This window comes from Tamandua tetradactyla, chromosome 9 (assembly GCF_023851605.1).
Source record: "Tamandua tetradactyla isolate mTamTet1 chromosome 9, mTamTet1.pri, whole genome shotgun sequence".
Taxonomy (NCBI): domain Eukaryota; kingdom Metazoa; phylum Chordata; class Mammalia; order Pilosa; family Myrmecophagidae; genus Tamandua; species Tamandua tetradactyla.
Window position 1 is genome coordinate 28538809 of NC_135335.1, and position 16127 is coordinate 28554935.

The 16127-nt window shown below is 57.1% G+C and overlaps 1 protein-coding gene across 2 annotated transcripts; it reads right to left on the reverse strand.

The window, feature by feature from the left end:
• Positions 1-243: 243 nt before the first annotated feature.
• On the reverse strand, positions 244-14558 carry KLF15 (KLF transcription factor 15). Of its 2 annotated transcripts, none has more exons than XM_077116286.1 (3): positions 14337-14558; positions 8908-10021; positions 244-1483 (listed from the first exon to the last, which is right to left on the reverse strand). In XM_077116286.1, exons 2-3 carry the CDS (start codon positions 9993-9995, stop codon positions 1315-1317), a joined length of 1257 nt encoding a protein of 418 aa, XP_076972401.1. In that variant the 5' UTR covers positions 9996-10021; positions 14337-14558; the 3' UTR covers positions 244-1314. The 2 variants fall into 2 exon arrangements, with proteins under 2 accessions (XP_076972401.1, XP_076972403.1); XM_077116288.1 differs by lacking the exon at positions 14337-14558 and adding an exon at positions 11018-12700.
• Between the last annotated feature and the right edge of the window lie 1569 nt (positions 14559-16127).

Sequence of the window (16127 nt, forward strand, 5' to 3'; positions counted from 1 at the left end):
TGGAGAATTACCATGAGTTGGAATCCTCCAGCATGGACTTGGGGCTGTTTGGGGAACCCACCTGGCTGGAAGAGGGGCAAATAAACTCCCTGATCTCAAAGGTGCGTTTGGTTCCCTTTAGGGGGCAAAACAAGATCCCCCATACTCTGCAAAATGCAACCACAGTACCCAGCTCCCAGGACTGTCTCCCCACTTCCCAGCTGAGCAAACGGGGCAAAAAAAGCACTACATGCCCAAAAGCAGTTGAGTTCTTTTTTCTTTTTATTGGCAAAGTAAATATATTCTTACGAAGGACCAAAGAAAATATACAGAATTGTAACATATGTACACCAGCTTTATAGATTTCTTAATTTCAAATTTACACAAAGGTTGATATGTTATTAAAAGATATTTTCTGCAGATGCATCTATGTACAGTTTATTTACATACATTCATAGGATGTGATATAAACCAGTCAAAATAAGCTAGTTCATTTGATATTAATTTCTAGACAAAATAAGGAATGCATTTCTAAGTCAGGATTGGAAGGCTGGCTCTGTGTAGCTGCTGACGGGCAGTGCAGCCTGCTCCCAGCTCCTCTCCCAAGGGGCCCTAGAAGCTGGTGTGTGAATTTGTCTGGGAAACCCTGCACGGACTTCAACTGAGCCTGTGTTTTATCTGGGGCATAATCCGCATCTCTATCTGTCCTGTACATTTAACTCAAGCACATGCACTAACCAGCTGCCCCTAGGGGCTGCTCGCCTCCTCCCCTCAAGAGGCACCCGGTGCAGCCAGGCCCTGAACCCCTGATGACCCTGCCCACACTCTCTGGTGATGGGGCTTTGCCAGCATCTGGACAACGCCACCCTCACATCCCAGTACGGCCCTGGACTCTAGGCCTACTTCCTTCGTTCCAGCACGGCTCCTTCTGGGAATCAAGCAGTCCAAAACTGCACATTTCTTCTTCCCGAGGAATGAAGTGCAGGCCTCGGCACAAGCTGGGAGCTGGACGGCAGAAAGGCCAGACCCCACCCACCCACCCACAGTGGCCCCCAGCCCGGCTACTGAGCTCAGGTGTGCTGGCGGCTGCCCACAGGGAGGAGACGAAGGGCGCACTCAGTCCTCCGGGCCAGGCAGGCAGTGGGGACTCTGGATTCCCACGCCCCAGGGACGCGCCCTACTTTCCTGAACCTCTCCAGCTTCAGAACGTGGATTGATAGCATTGTCACGTCCCTCTGAAGGAGGGAAAATAAATTATTGCTAAAAAAAATCTGGGGAGGGAGGAGCAAGGGGGGAGCAGGAGGGCACATCCCGGGCCCCCCGCCCCGGGCCCGGTTAGTTCACGGCGCGCACGGAGCGGCTGCTTCGGGGGAAGCGGTGCACCTTGATGTGCTTGGACAGGTGGTCGCTCCGGGCGAACTTCTTCTCGCACACGGGACACTGGTAGGGTTTCACGCCAGAGTGCGAGCGCCTGTGCCGCGACAGCTCGTCCGACCGCGAGAACCTGCGGGACAGCACGCGGCTCAGCGGGCGGCCCGCCGGCTCACGCCGGCCTGGTCCCACCCAGCAGCGGCCCTCTCTGCACCCAAAGGGGAAACCGAGGCCCAGGGAGGCAGGCGGGCTTTCCATTCCCGAGGCTGAGGATGCCCCCAGAGGTCCCAGAGGACATACAGATGGTCCGTTCTGTGCAGGATTAGGGTTGAGGGCACAGCCCTATCAGTTCATAAAATACCGAATGACTTCTGAATCCATCCGTCAAAAGTCACTGTCCCAAGCCCCCTGGAGTGCCCCCTGCCACCTCTCCAAGATAGTAAGAAACACCAACAAAGGTTCATGCTGGCCGGGCGGGGATCCATTTTGATGTGGCAGAGCCTCCTGGAGCAGTTGTTAAGTGTCCCGGACAAAATTCGGACTTCCCCTACAGCCTGTCCCATTTAGATGGGGACATGGCTCTGTTCAAGCCCTCAGTTCCTGACTGCAGACACATCTCATCACTACTCAGCCTCATCTCCTCTACCCACCGTGCCCCAGGACCACACTGTGGCATCTGTGAAAGTCTGTATAGGGAAACCCAGCCAGAAGGGCAAACTGAGGCCCTGGGAGAGAATGGAGTCTCCTTCCCCAGCACTGCCTGGAGTTCCCATCTCCTCTCTCTTGCTTCCACTACAGCGGGACAAGGAGCCCTAAGATTTGAGCCACACTCCACTCTTGCACTGAGGTTTCCTGTTGGTTGGGCCCCCTAAGATGTCCCCAAATTAAAGGACACCCCTGCAAGATATTCCTAGCAGTTTAGATTGTTTCCATTCTTACCCCCATTCTCGTGACCTCTGCCTGCCTAGGAGCGAGTGCTCCCAGAGCCCGGAGCTGCTGGGAAGGCACAGGTATTCCAGGGAGGAGTAGCAGAGCCAGGCCACGTTCATCAGATTGCGTTTCACTGGCCTTGGGGTCTTAAGGCTCTCCCAACCCCCAAAGCCCTGGTCCTGGCACCCCATCCCCATATACTCTGGTCGTCTGTGCTTTACCCACATTGACCTTTCCTGGATCCCTCTTGCCACAGGACATTGGCATATATCTTCACTTGTTCTTACTCCTTCCTACCCATCCTTCAGTTCAAATGTCACTTCCTCAAGAAAGCCCTCCAGGACTGCACTCTGTCCTAGGCTCCCACAGCACTTTGCACACCTCTTTCCTGGCTCGTGCCCTTTTAAATTAGTTGGTGCAACCTCGTGATGGATGTCAGGGCCTCCCACCAGACCATAGTGAGGGTGACTGTGACTGCCTGGGTCCCTGTGGTCTTCCCTGAGGCCAGCCCGGGGCCAGGAGCACAGGAGGAGCTCAGCAAGCGAGCGTAAACGAAGGTGTGACACCCACAGGGGACTAAGAGCTGCCACAGGGGGCTGCCGGCCTCTCAGTTCTCAGTGCAGGGGAGTCCACACCCCACAAAGGAGCACACACATCTACACACAGGAACACACACTCAGAAACACACATAGACACAGGAGAATGCATGTACAGGAGCACACGACAGGAACACATACATACACTCACAAGAAGCACAAACTCAGAACCTCATACACACAGGAACACACACGAATACACACAGGTGCACACACACAGGAGAATGAACAGAGGAGTGCACACAGAAAAGGCACACACAGATATCACGGGAGCACACACACAGGAGCCCCAGGCCCAACACCCTTGTTCCCAGGTAGGGGCCACGAGGCAAGAAGCAGGTTAGGCAGGTCCCCCAGGACAGCAGTCCAGCCCAGCTGGTGAGTCAGGGCTGGGGGCCCACCTCTGGCCTGACCAGATGGGGAGGACCAGATAGGGAGCCTGGCCGGAACACAGGGAGGGCAGATGTCTCGATTCAACTCTGCTGCCCCCAAGGGCCCTGGTCTTGCTCCCAGAGAGTGGACAAGGTTTCTGGACCTGACCCTCCCAGCCCAGGGCTCTGACTGGGGCTGGCTGGCAAGACCTTGCAAGACTTCGGCTGCAACTCCCTGCTGTGCCCTTCCCTGGTAGACGGCCTGGCTCTCAACCAGCAGAGGCCTACCTGGCCTCCTGAAGGAACCCTGGGCCTGGTAAGGAAGTAGGATGAATGTGGCCCTCAAAGTCAGCACCTGGGCCTGTGCCCCCAGGCCAGGGTCTCCTGCCCACAGCTGGAGGTCAGGGCACAGTTTCCAAAGCAGGTCTGCTCAGGGCCCAGGCTGACCAGAAAGTGACAGAAGTAATGCTTGCCATGCTTCAGCCTTCTGGGCATCACAGCCAGGGGTCAACTGGCACCCTCCTTAGCAGAGGGCTCACCTGCAAGCCCATGTTCACCCACAGGTCCTTGCCTGAAGGGTCCCAACCCAGGGAGGGCCTGTGGGCTCCTGTGCAGATGACTGACCCACCCTGGGCCTCGGTTTCTCATCTGTCCAGTGCAGACCTTAGGTGACAAGAGGGCCCTTTCATCCTGGTGACCCCGTGAGAAGGGCAGGGGGGTGAGGGGGGACCAGGCTAGGGAGCATGATGTCCTCACATCCAAACTGCACACCACCCCCCAACTCCTTGACCCGAGGGGATGTTCCTGGAGACCTCACACCCCTACCTCACACCTCCAAATCATTCTCCCCAATAGCAGCCAATCAGAGCAGTCTGGGGACCTGCAAGGTGGGGACACGGTGAAGGGGCAAGAAAATCTGACACCGACTAGGTGACCTGGGAGAATCAGGAGACTCTCTGAGCCTCAGTTTCCCCACATGCAGACAGGGAGAAGAGTTTAGGATAGTGTTTGACACATGGTGAACTGGTGAGAATTGTGAGCTCTTATCGTGTGCAAGGAGCCCTGCCCAGGGCCCAGGACCTGGTAAGGTACTGGAAGCAAGCTGGTCATTAACTGCTTTATGTCGTGAAGCTCCAGGGTGCTGGAGAGTCTATGGGGCGGCCAGTGATAGCAGCACCACCAGCTCACTAATCTGCCATCAGCCAGAAGACTATTATCATAAACATTCAAACCTCAAGGACTACACTGCGAACAGTGCCCCCTAGAGTTGTGCAGTGTACAACCTGCCCCGCCACACTTGGTGGCTCTGCCTACTGTGGGCATGAGGTCTCGTGTCGCAGGGGTCACGAGAGCAGGCCAGGAACAGGCTCACCAGGTGCGGATCCTGCCCCTGCCAGCCCTGGATCTGGGGCCTCAGGCCTGTGGTTCCCCCTGTCTGAGCCTCCTCTGGTAAATGCAAATGACAAGAACCAACCCCTCAGGGGTGCTGGTGGAGACAGGAGGGTGCTCTTTTTGGATGGAATGCCTTGGCTCCTCCAGAACAAGATGTTCTGAAGCGGGGAACAGAGGAGGCCTGTACTTGAGCGGGGAAACTTCTAGGAAGGCAGACAGACAGCTGTTTCCCAGACGGGAGCTTGGAACATGGTAGGTCTGCGTTCAGCCCCGTCATGGGTGTGCGGGAATCATGTCACCAGAGGAAAGGGCTGGGGAGTGCTGGCTTCAGGACCCAAAGCAGGAGGAAGTGTGGGCTGACTCACTGGGCATGTGACAACCTTGGCAAGGGGTGGGGCAGTGTGTTACACAGAGGTGTGCAGGGAGGGCACCAGGCAGTGGCCAGCTGTGAGGAAAGGAATCTACTCATCAGGGCTGCCCAGAAAGAGAAAGAGGTCTTGTGAGGTGGTGAGGAAGCAAGCATGCAGGGATGCTACCCTGAAGATGTAAGCCCAGCTGCACAGGAGGCACGGTTCTCCCAAGACTTGAGCAAGCCAGCTGTTACTGGGTGTGGGCAGAGGGGGATGGAGAGAGGTCCCTGAGGGTGGGGGTGAGTGCAGGGGTGGGGGTGGCTCAAACAAGCTGGTTGAACTCCTAGCACCGCCACTTCCTAGCTTGTGTGACAGGGGAGGACTTCCTTAACTGCTCTGTGCCTCAGTTTCCTGCTCTGTAAAATGGGGATAACAAGACTGATGCCTAACTTAGAGACTTATTCTGAGAAGTAACTGAGTTAATAAATGTAAAATGTTCAAACCACACATTAGGAGCTACTGTGGAGAAGAAGAGACAAAACAGAGCTGCTAGAATACCAGCCACAGAAAGCAACTGTGAGGGAAGGGGCCAGCTATGGAGCCGTGGTTCTTTATGGGCATTGCAACTTTACTATAGTTGGGTGAGAATGGGAAGGAGCTCCACCTGAGTTTCTATCCTAGCTCTAATATTCATGGCTATGTCCCCATGGGCATGGGACTTGATCATTCTGGGCCTGAGTTTCCCCTGTCGTAGCATACAGTCATATGGGGCTGCTGTGAGGACTTGATGGACTAATGCAAGTAGTGTGCACAGAACGAAGCTGGAACTGCCACAAGAGCAATGAACACTGGCCATCACTAGAGCTACCATCCAGAGAAAGCGTTCCACACAGAGGGTACAGCAGGCTGGAGCAGGATGGGTGCAGTGGGGAGGGCTGGCGTGACCGGAGCCCACTCAGGGAGGGGAAGCACAGCATGCAGGCCTTCTGGGCCAGTATGAGAAGTGTAAATATGAAATCAAGTGTACTTCTGCCAGATTGCCTGTATAAGGTAATGAGTTCCCTGTGGCAGGAGGTATGCAAGCAAGTATGAAGATTCAAGAAATCTGAATAGCAGCTGGCATACAGTAAGTGATCAGTAAATATGACTTCTTACCATTGTTACTTCTCTCATCCTGTCCACCCTGAGCTGCCCCCAGGCTGGCTCCATCCATCCAGCCTGCCCCTGCTCAAAGATATGCACGGGCTCCCTCCACCCTGTGACAATCTGTTGAGGACTATGGTCACATTAAAGAGACAAGCCTGTCTTGTGTACATCCCCAGGGACTTGGGGATCCCCGACAGGCAACCAGACTCACCCCTCACCCCATCTTTGAGAGATTGCCTTCCCCAAGAGTGAGACGTCCCCAGCAACCAGCAGGGCAGTGCCTCTGCCGACGTGTGACCTCATGAGACCAACCCCTGCTCCAGGAGGACCTCCTGCGATGCCGGAGAAGCCCTATGGAAGCCCTAGGATGGAACTCTTGGCAGCTGGGGATGGGCTTCAAATAGTGATCTCGCATACCAGGAGGCCTCCAGGGAAAACTATGGTGGGGAGAATTCCCTCCCTAAATCCCCATGCATGAGGAACTCCACCTCCCCAGGCCACCATGTGGGGGTTACGATCTGCCACGCATACACACTGGGCTGAGGGTGGCATCTGCTCTCTGCTCGCGGACGGTCCTGGAGGAAGCAGGCCCTCCTCCTCCCTGGACGGCAAGGCTGGACAGAGTGGGCGGCCCTGACCCAGGCCCACAGCTTCCTTCCTGTGGTTCAGCCCCGGGTCAGACCCTCCTTCGGGAGCTGCTCCCAGCCTCACCCCTGGCCAATGGTCAGCACCCTCCAGGGACATTGACCCTCTCCTGAGTGTCTGGGGACAGGCTCCCTGGATGGACACCATGGACCACCACCCAGACCTCTGTGAATTTGGGGGTGCACACGTCTCCTGAGATGGGGTACCTGCTTGCATTGGAAGCCAGGCAGAAATTCTTCCCAGCCCCATCCCAGGCTGACTCTGTCTGAGAGCAGCAATAGGACCAGATGAAAAGGAGGACACTGAGCACTGCCATTGGGGCATCCCACCCCTGCTGCAGCTGGGGGAAGGAGAGCTCGAGGCCCTGCCCAAGAAGTAGGAGTAGGTCCTCCACTTCACAGAAGACGAAACTAAGACTCAGCCAAGGGGAGAGACCTGCCCAAGGGCATGGGGCCAGTTTGTGGCTGATCCAGGCTGGATCCTAAGCACAGCCACCAGTTTCTCCGCAGCTCCATGGACACATTTAGGGAAGGAGACAGTCAAGTCCTGCTGCCTCCTGCCTCCAGCTCCAGCCTTCAGGCCCTGCTCGAATGTTGTCTCCTCCCCCAGACAGGCCTTCCTTGGTCATATTCCCTTTGGGAGCCCCTTGCTGGCCCCACTTTGGTCACTGCAGTCTCCCAAGGGCTGAGACTAGGATCTAGCCCATTGTAGACAGGGTTACTATGGCCAGGCCCTGCCCCGGGGGCCCAACTCGTGCAAGGTCTCAGAACAAAGCTGCAGGTAGCAGCCTCCCCACTGCCCACACTCCCACACGCACGTGTGTCAGGCTGCATACACTCACACATGTGGACTCCACTCTCACCTTCACACCCACAGTCATATACAAGGCATGCAGATGCTTATGTAGGCAAGTGTGTGTGGTCAACCAGCACTCGGGAACACACATGGAGACAGCAAGACACATAAACACGTATGCACATGCATGCACACACACGGCTACACACCAGCTGGTTTGGTCTGGGTCTACACACAACCCACACTTACACAAACAGGCACACCATGTCTCCTTTTTGCACACACATGGCAGTAACCCCAGCAGCAAGGACAAGGAACGTACGGGTAGCTCATGCCACTCTCCCAGGCATCCTAAACTGGGGAGAGCCTGGCCGTGGCTCCCCTGAGCACATGGGCTCTTGGCAGGCTGCCCAGACTTCAGGAAAAGGCAGCCAGGCCCTCTGAGAGTCACTGAACAGCACCCCAGAACCTCAGGGATGAGGGCTGCTCTGCCTCTGCCAGTATGGGTGGGAAACCCTGTGCAAGGTTCCTCTTGGGAGATGGCGTCCCTCTCCATGCATGCAGAGTAGAGGGCTGTGGAGGGATTCTTCCAACTCTGAGACTGCGACACCAGCCAACCTGGCTCTCCTGCTTCCTTAGCCTTTGAAGCTTCCTAAACACACTGAGAGAGCTCGGGGAAAAGGAATGAGGCACAGGGACTGGCCAAGAACATCAGAGGAAAGCAGCTGGCCCCTCTGGGTGAAGAAGGCGCCTGTATGGGATGTGGCTTATCTCATCCCCAAGCCTCAGGTTCAAATCCCATTTACAAAGCTGTGTGGCATGGGGCAAGTTACTTAACTGGTCTGAGCCTGCCTCCTCAGCTGTAAAACGGGGGTGATAGCGGTACTTACCCTTGTTGGGTGTCATAAGATTGGGGAAAGCAGGGTGCATGCAGCACTCAGCCCTGTCTGACACATAGCCGGCACTGAATAATTACTAGCTGTTCTTGGTATATTACTGCTGTGCTGCTGGGACCCAGTCACCCAAGCGCACTCTGGTCCGGCTGGCTCCATTTCTTGGCTCCAGAGGCTGGGCAGGTATTAGAAGCCCCAGCAAAGCCTTACCTGGTCACCATGAAACTAGAGACCAGGTGTTTCTGGTTTGAGTCACCAAGTGGGACAAAGAAACCTCTGGGCAGCTATTCCAAGCCCAGGCCCTGCCCATCTGCCTTTCTTCACTTTTTAATTTGCCCCTTACCTAAAGTTGGAGAAAAGGGCATTAGTTGAAAGCCCGAGTGAGCAGATCGGAGCTGGCCTTGCCCACTGCCCTGGTCCCGCAGCCCGCCATACTGACCTCCAGCCGCAGCCCGGCCAGGTGCAGGCGAAGGGTTTCTCGCCCGTGTGTCGGCGCAGGTGGGCCTTGAGGTGGCTGCTTTTGGTGTACATCTTGCTGCAACCAGGGAAAGTACATTTGTGCATTTTAATGAGTTCAGCCGCTGGGTTCTTGGGGAACTTCTGGCCCACCAGGAGGCCGGCGGGGCCGGGCCCTAGGGGTCCCGACCCAATGGGCTTGGCTGCGATGGGCACGGGGGCGATGCGGACGAACTTGGAAGGCAGGTTCGAGTTGGATGAGGGTACCACCTGAGGCACCAGCGCAAAGGTCTGTCCCTGGATGTTGACCAGAAGCTGAGTGACCTTGACGTGATCCGGGGCCTGGCCGGGGGAGGCTGGTCCGGCCCCCGCCTCCTGCTTGACCTGCACGGGCTGGACCTGTAACAGCACCGGGATGGGACCGTCGGATGTGAAACCCCCGCCGGAGCCGTGGGAGCCCGCAGCGGCGCTGCCCGGGGGAGGGGTATGGCTCTCTTTACCCCCAGCCCCGGCATGGAGGTGGCTTCTGTGTGACCCAGCCGAGAGCTGCCCACAGACCTCAAAGTCCTTGCTGCTGCCCTCGGCGGCCTCCTTAACACCCAATTCCATGTTCTCTTCCAGAAACTCCTCAATTTCCTCCAGGGTGGGCTGGAAGGGCCTCGAGATGTCGTCGGGTTCACCCACAGAGAATTCGGGAAAGCAGAAATGCTCCCCTTTTGCAGGCGCCGGTGCCCTCCGCCAGGCCCCCCAGGCCATGGGGCCGCCACTGACCCCGATGTCGCTGCCGCTGCCGCTGCCGCCGCCACCGCCACCCAATGTGGCCTGGGACAGCAGGAAGTCCAAGATGCTGTCCTGGCCCTCGGCACCTGAGCTGCCGCTGTAGCAGGAGCAGAGAGCTTGTGAATCAGGGCTGGCACAGGAACAAAAACTGGAGGAGTCACTGTCATCTTCCGAGAGTGGCGAGGGCAGCATGTGGTATGCCCGCCGGCCAGCTAGCCTGTCGCCCAGATAACCAACTGGGCATTTTGGTGACGAGAAGTTCTCGTCCACTGGGAGCAAGTGGTCCACCATGCTGGCCTGACCGCGCCAGGGGGAAGCTACAGAAGAGGGAATAAGGAAGGCCCAGTCAGCAGGAGGATGTGCTCCCCTGTGATCTCATAGGCCCGTGCTCCCCCTCCCCCCACACCCTTACCCCCACACCAGCCATGGGGTCAGGCGCCCCCAAGCCAGCCCGCTGTCTCCCACTGCCAAATGCCTGGATTCTCCCTCCGCCCCCTGGGAGAACTATGTCTGCAAGAGCATTTTCCCAAATTGCACCACCTGTTTGCAAAAGAGCCCTCTCCAAAGCCCATTGCACAACCCAGGGCACTTCTGGTTTCAAACATATTTTCCAGAATGATCCTGGAGAAAGAACAGTGTGCAAGTCTGTGAGTGATTGAGTATATGTACAAAAAAGGGAGTATGTTTAGGAGGCATTCTGGACCCCACAATGGCCAAGGTCAGGGAAAAATTCTGGTCTAGTTAACTGGAGATGCAGATAGATGAGCCACTTGCCCTCCGACCTCTGTGTTGCTGGGGCTTGGTAGGGGTTGTCAGATTGAGAAAAAAAACAAAATACAGGGAGTTGCAAATTACAAACTGAATCATTTTTTACAAAAACATAAGTATGTCCCAAATATTGAATGGGATACACTTATGTCCAAAAAAAAACCCCTCTTTCATCTGAAATTCAAATTCAACTGGGTGGCCTGCTTTTGAATCTGACAATTCTGATTCAGAGGCAAAAAATTCAAGCCCTATAGCACCTGTCTTCGTGCGGTTCCATTTCCCCACTGGAAGACTGAGATGGTCACCCATTCTTTAGGGCTTGGATGAAGTGCTAGCCACTGTCCATGGTTTCAGGGATGGTCAGGGTCCCACACCCACAGAGAGATCACTCTGGTCTACCAGAGGTCCCAAAGCACTTTCACATGTATTGCCTCGTCTGATTTCATAGCATGCTAGTAGGAAAGGCACTAACACCCGCCTTGGCATAGAAGGAAGTTGTGTCTCTGCAACCCCGGCCACTGCTTTCCCCGTTTGGGAACACTCACCACCTCAGAAGGGCTCAGCAAATGCCCGAGTTCCCCACTAAACTGTGTGGTCCATGAGGACAGACAGGCTGTTGGGTCTCTGCTGTGTCCCGTGCCCGGCAGGGTATGGATCCAGGAGGGGCTCAGGGAATGCACATAGAGAGAGCAGAAAGCCCCATCTTCTGAAGCCCAAGGCAGCACTAGGTTTGGTGTCCAAGGAGAGTCAACAGTGTCTGGCCATGACAGGGCCACCTCTGTGGACCTTTGTCCCTACCCAGTAACCACAGCTAGGTGTTTACTGAGGTTGGGGAAGGGGAATGTTCTGCAGCCAGAGCCAGAAAGCCTGTTGCTTGCCATGGCTTCTGCACCCACCCCCATTATCTGTCTCAAGGACCACTCCGGGGGACTAATGGCCAGCACTGCCCACTTGTCAACAGAACAAGCCAAACGCAGAAACTATCCAGTGCCAGGACCATCATCAACTGTCATTGTGGGTAAGTCCTGGCTCCCCTGCAAGGCCTTGGTTTCCCCATCTATGCCATGACTCCATAACATCTAAGCCCCTCAGTCCCTAACTCATTCAAAGAGCTCCAGGATGCAGAGACAAGGCAGATAATCCCCCACATGTCTGCACCCCAGAAGTAGTTTTGATGGGACGAGTTCTTGCTTTTGGTTTTTAAATACTCCGCAAAGTATTTAAAGATGGAAGTTTCAAAATACAGGCTATTCACCTGTATATTGGAAAGGATTGCTCCCACCCTTTTTTGCTTCCAAGCCGGGTTTCACTCCTGCCTCTGCAACTTATCAACTGGCAGCCTCTGGCAGGTGGCACAACCTTGGGCAGGTGATGCAACTTCTTCACATCTGTATCTAGGTCTGTTATATAGGGATGCTGTCACAGCACCTAGTTCCCTGGCTGTCCTGAGCATCCAAGGAGTTAACACGTACTAAGCATCTACCAGTGTTTATTCACACAAGCCAGCGCCTGGGCAATACCGGCCATTATGATGTCCACAACTTATTTTCAAACAGGAGGACTATGTGGCCCCTCTGCTGTAATCTAAGAAATCAGGGGCCTCCAGCCTTCCTGGACTCCGGGAGTAGGGCCATGGCTGGTGGCAAAGGGCAGAATGGGGGCAGAAAATTCTCCCTGCCTGACACCCTCTGATAAAATGTGATCACCATCTGGACGTCCCAGGATATTAAGGAATTACTGCTAATTTTCTTAAGTGTGATGATGGTGCTGTGGTCAGGTTTGTTGGTTTGTTTTTTAAAGGAGGTCTTACCGTCTAGAGATGCAAACTGAGATATTTACAGATGAAAAATATAAAAACAATGGAGAAAATAAAGGACAGTGGGGATGGAAGGAAACAGCCTCCAGTGGCTTCCCAAAGAAATGTAATCCTGACTTCTCCCAGCAGCCCTGAATCTTTCCCCAGACCCATCTCCCACTGCTCTGCTCCTCACTCATCACTGGGTACCCACTTCCAGGAATATCAGGCCTCAGGGCCACTGATCCTGGCTGTTCCCTCCCCATGAGACCTCTTCCCCCCAACACTTCCCATGGGGACTAAGAAGTCCCTTCACTGAAAGGCCTCCCCTGACCACCCTCCCCATATTACATTCCCTCAGCAGTAGGCACTGTAGGAACTACCTTGATTATGTATTTGTGTACTTTGTTTCTGGTCTACCCTCCCACCCCCACCAAAATACAAGTTATTCTCTTCTCAGAGGCTAAAAACAAGAGCAGGGAACGGATTTGCTGAATGAGTGAGTGAAAGGTGCTGCAAGGGGCGGGGAAGGGGGGTTGAGGGGGGGGGTTAAGGGGGGGGCAGCCCGGGTCGAGCAGCAGGGGACACTGAAGCACAGAGAACCAAGAAGGGGTTCTGGGACTGCCTGGAACGCGCGGGCAGGAGATGGCACGCCAGGGTGGGGAGCCGGCTCCCAGCGCCTAAAAAACAGCAGCACGTGGCGCAGCCAGAGGCGCAGGCTGCGTGCAGGGGGAGGGGACACGCTGTTCCGGGCACTGTCCCCGGCCGGCCGCTGGACTCCGCCCCCTCCCCCGGCCCGGCCAGGCTTGCTGTTTATCCTCCCGGGGACACAGCGGCTGCAGGAACAACATGTAATTGATAACAAGCCCAGCGGCAGCCAAGGGCTTGCCATTGGGTCAGCGTGCAAATCACGGGGGGTGGCAGGCGGAGCCGCCTTTCAAAATAAGAGTCTCGGCTTCCTGGGCCACCGGCAGGCCCAAAGTCGCCAAGTCCAGGCGTCCTCGTACCTGTAGGGCGGCGGGGGGGCTCCCCACGGGCCACGGAGGGAGGAGGCCTGAGGGGCTGAAGCATTTGGGGGGTTTTGTCACGTCCCCGGGGACTAAGGGAGAAAACAGCCCCTCTGCGCCCACTGGGTGCGGAGGGTGGGGTTGGGGGGGTCCCATGCGAAACACATAGTGGGAGAGAACACCTTAGAAAATGGCCTTGGAGGGTGGAGATGGCCTGTCCTCCGCACAGCCCCGCCCGGGCACCTACCCCCCTTGGCCATTGCTCTGCTAATGTCCGATCTAGGGGCCGGAGGTGGGGTGGGGGGCTCCATTCTTTGCGTGGAGGGAACACCGCGGCTGAATGCCAGCGGCGTGTGCGCGAAGGCGTGTGTTTGTGTCGTGTGACTGTGCTCGTGCGGGGCGTGGTGTGCGGTGCCAGTGTGGATATGCGGGAGGTTCCCGAGAGGTTCGCGCGAGGAGTCAGCGCGTGGGTGTCCACGCGAGTGGGAACTTGCGCGGGGAAGGCAGGCGCCGGGAGCCCGCTCAAATACCCTCCGTAATCCTAAAGCGCTGCCCACTGGACGCACCATGCCCTCGGCCCGCGATCCCCCTCCCTGGAGGCCACTGCCGCGGTGACCGACAGTAAACCCGGTCCTCCACTGGCCCCTCCGCCCGTCCCCCCACCCCCCGGCGAGACAGCGCGTCCGCCAGTCCCCCCACCCCTTTGCCAGGCCCTGCCAGGGTGCCCGCCATATGGGAGGGCCGGCCCATGAAGCGCGCACCGACACGCGGGGCCAAGCGCCGAGGTGCAGCCGGGACCTGCGCGGGGACAGTGCCGGTGGGGGTCTGCGGGGCGGTCACCCTCCCACGGGATTGTCCGAGCCCCCTGCGCCCACTCTCCGGGGGGCTCACCCGGCCTCTCCCACATTCCCTCGGACACTCGCGCAGAGCCTCGGACCACCGCGCGGGCGCCAGGACACCAACCTGGAGGCCGGCCAGCGCCCCGCTCGCGTACCAGCCAGCCCCCGGGCCCCTGGGGCCGCGTCTATGCGGCCGTTCGGCCGCGTAGCGCGGCTCTCCCACCTGAACTTCGCGCACGCCCGGCCGGCAGCCAGGCCCCCGGCGGTCCCGCAGCCCCCGCCGGGCTGGGCTGGGTGGGCTCAGCGGCCGGGCCTCCTAGTCCGGTGGCGGTGGCGGCGGCGGCGGGCGGTGCTGCGGCGTCCCGGGCTTGCCCGCTAGCCCGCGGGTCGTTGCGGTCGGAGCACTAGCCCGCCCGCTCGCTCACTCGGCGCTCACTCCCGGGCCGGTCACGTGACGCGCGCGGGCGCCGCGAAGGCTCGCAGGAGGCTCGGCCCCAAGCGCGCGCCCCATTGGCCCGCACCATCGCGTCACGCGCACTCGGCACTGCCTCCGGCCGCCCGGCCCCCCAAGCGGGTGAGAGCCGCTGTCCGCTTGCAAGGAATTCGGGAACCCGCGACTTCTGCCGCTCCTGGTCCAGTTCCCTGGTCCTCGGTCCCCCAGCCCACCCCCCTGCTCCCCAACCTTCCTGAGGAGCCCACCCTCCTAGCTGTGTACTCGCCGCTGCTCAGGACTAGGTCCGAGGTGAAAACCTGAGACAGTCTTCAGGGCTCGCGAAAATAAATCCCTGAACTCTCCCCCTCCCACCCTCCACCCCCAAACGGAACACACGTGGGGCAGGGGCTGTGCGGCCAGACTGGCCCGGTCTGGGTCCCGGCTCACCCCCAGCGCGGGGAAGGGCGCTGGTGAGTGAGACCTGAAAAGCAGGGAACTTGCCCTGGGGGCGAGTATTGTTCGAGTAATACGGTATCTGGTCTTTTCGCTATACTGTTTAAGAGTTACACTCTGGAAAGTGCACGCCCGCTGCACTGCCACTAGGGCACAGGGCAGGTCGTCCTGGAAAGTCTGAGATTTGCTGATTGCCGTTTCTAACCAATGACACCCTGTCTCCGGAACACCTTCCTGAAGACTGAGCAATGCTTCACAACATAGCAAAGCCATGCACGTACTCCTTTACTCCGCGGCACTCCTGGGAAGTGTTTGTATTCCCACTTGCAGATCGGAAGCTCGAGGCTTTTATCCAAAGAGAAGTACGTGGGCTGACTGCCAGCCCTGCTATGCACTTTCACCCAAGCCCTTGTTGAATCCTCAGCCAACCATTTTCCTGGGGCACACAGCTAGTAGGGAGAAAAGCGAGGTGGAGCGGAATCTGTCTGCCCCGGTGAGGGCATTTTTACAGATGAGCAGCCCAGGGGTTCAGGCAAACTGAGAGCTCCTTCTATGGAGATTACTTTATTTCCACTCCTGGGTCTGGGGAGGAGAGGAGCATTTTCCCCTCCTTCTCTGGGAGGAAATGGCTAGCTAGAATTCATAGCCTGGATCTTTCCAGGTTCCTCCTGGAATACTGTGAGTCTGGGTTCCAGAAGTCCATGCCAGCCATTCCTTCTAGGCTCCTGAGGTCCTCTCTGTGCCAGCTCAGTTCCAGGGACACAGCTGCCGCTTGGCTGAGGCTTGGCCAAAAGGTTTGGAGGAAACTTGTGTTGAGGATGTGATGAAGTTCACTGTTTCACAGAGTAAGTCAATGCCCTCTGCGGGCTTCCTTGTGGCAGCCCTGGCCAGCTGTGTAACTCACCTGTTCTGGTAAAATAAGAGCTGGAGATCTGCAGGGTTCAGTGACACATCATCCTGTCTCCGTACAGGCTGGAGTAGGACAAACTTACAGCTCTTCTCCATCTGCCCTGCCTGCCATCGGTCCTTCATTCTTCCCTCATTCCCAGCCCAGCATCCCCATCCCCTGGGTAAAAATCTCATCAAAAGCTGTGAGACAAAGCTCCACAGAAGCTTTGGTGCACAGGG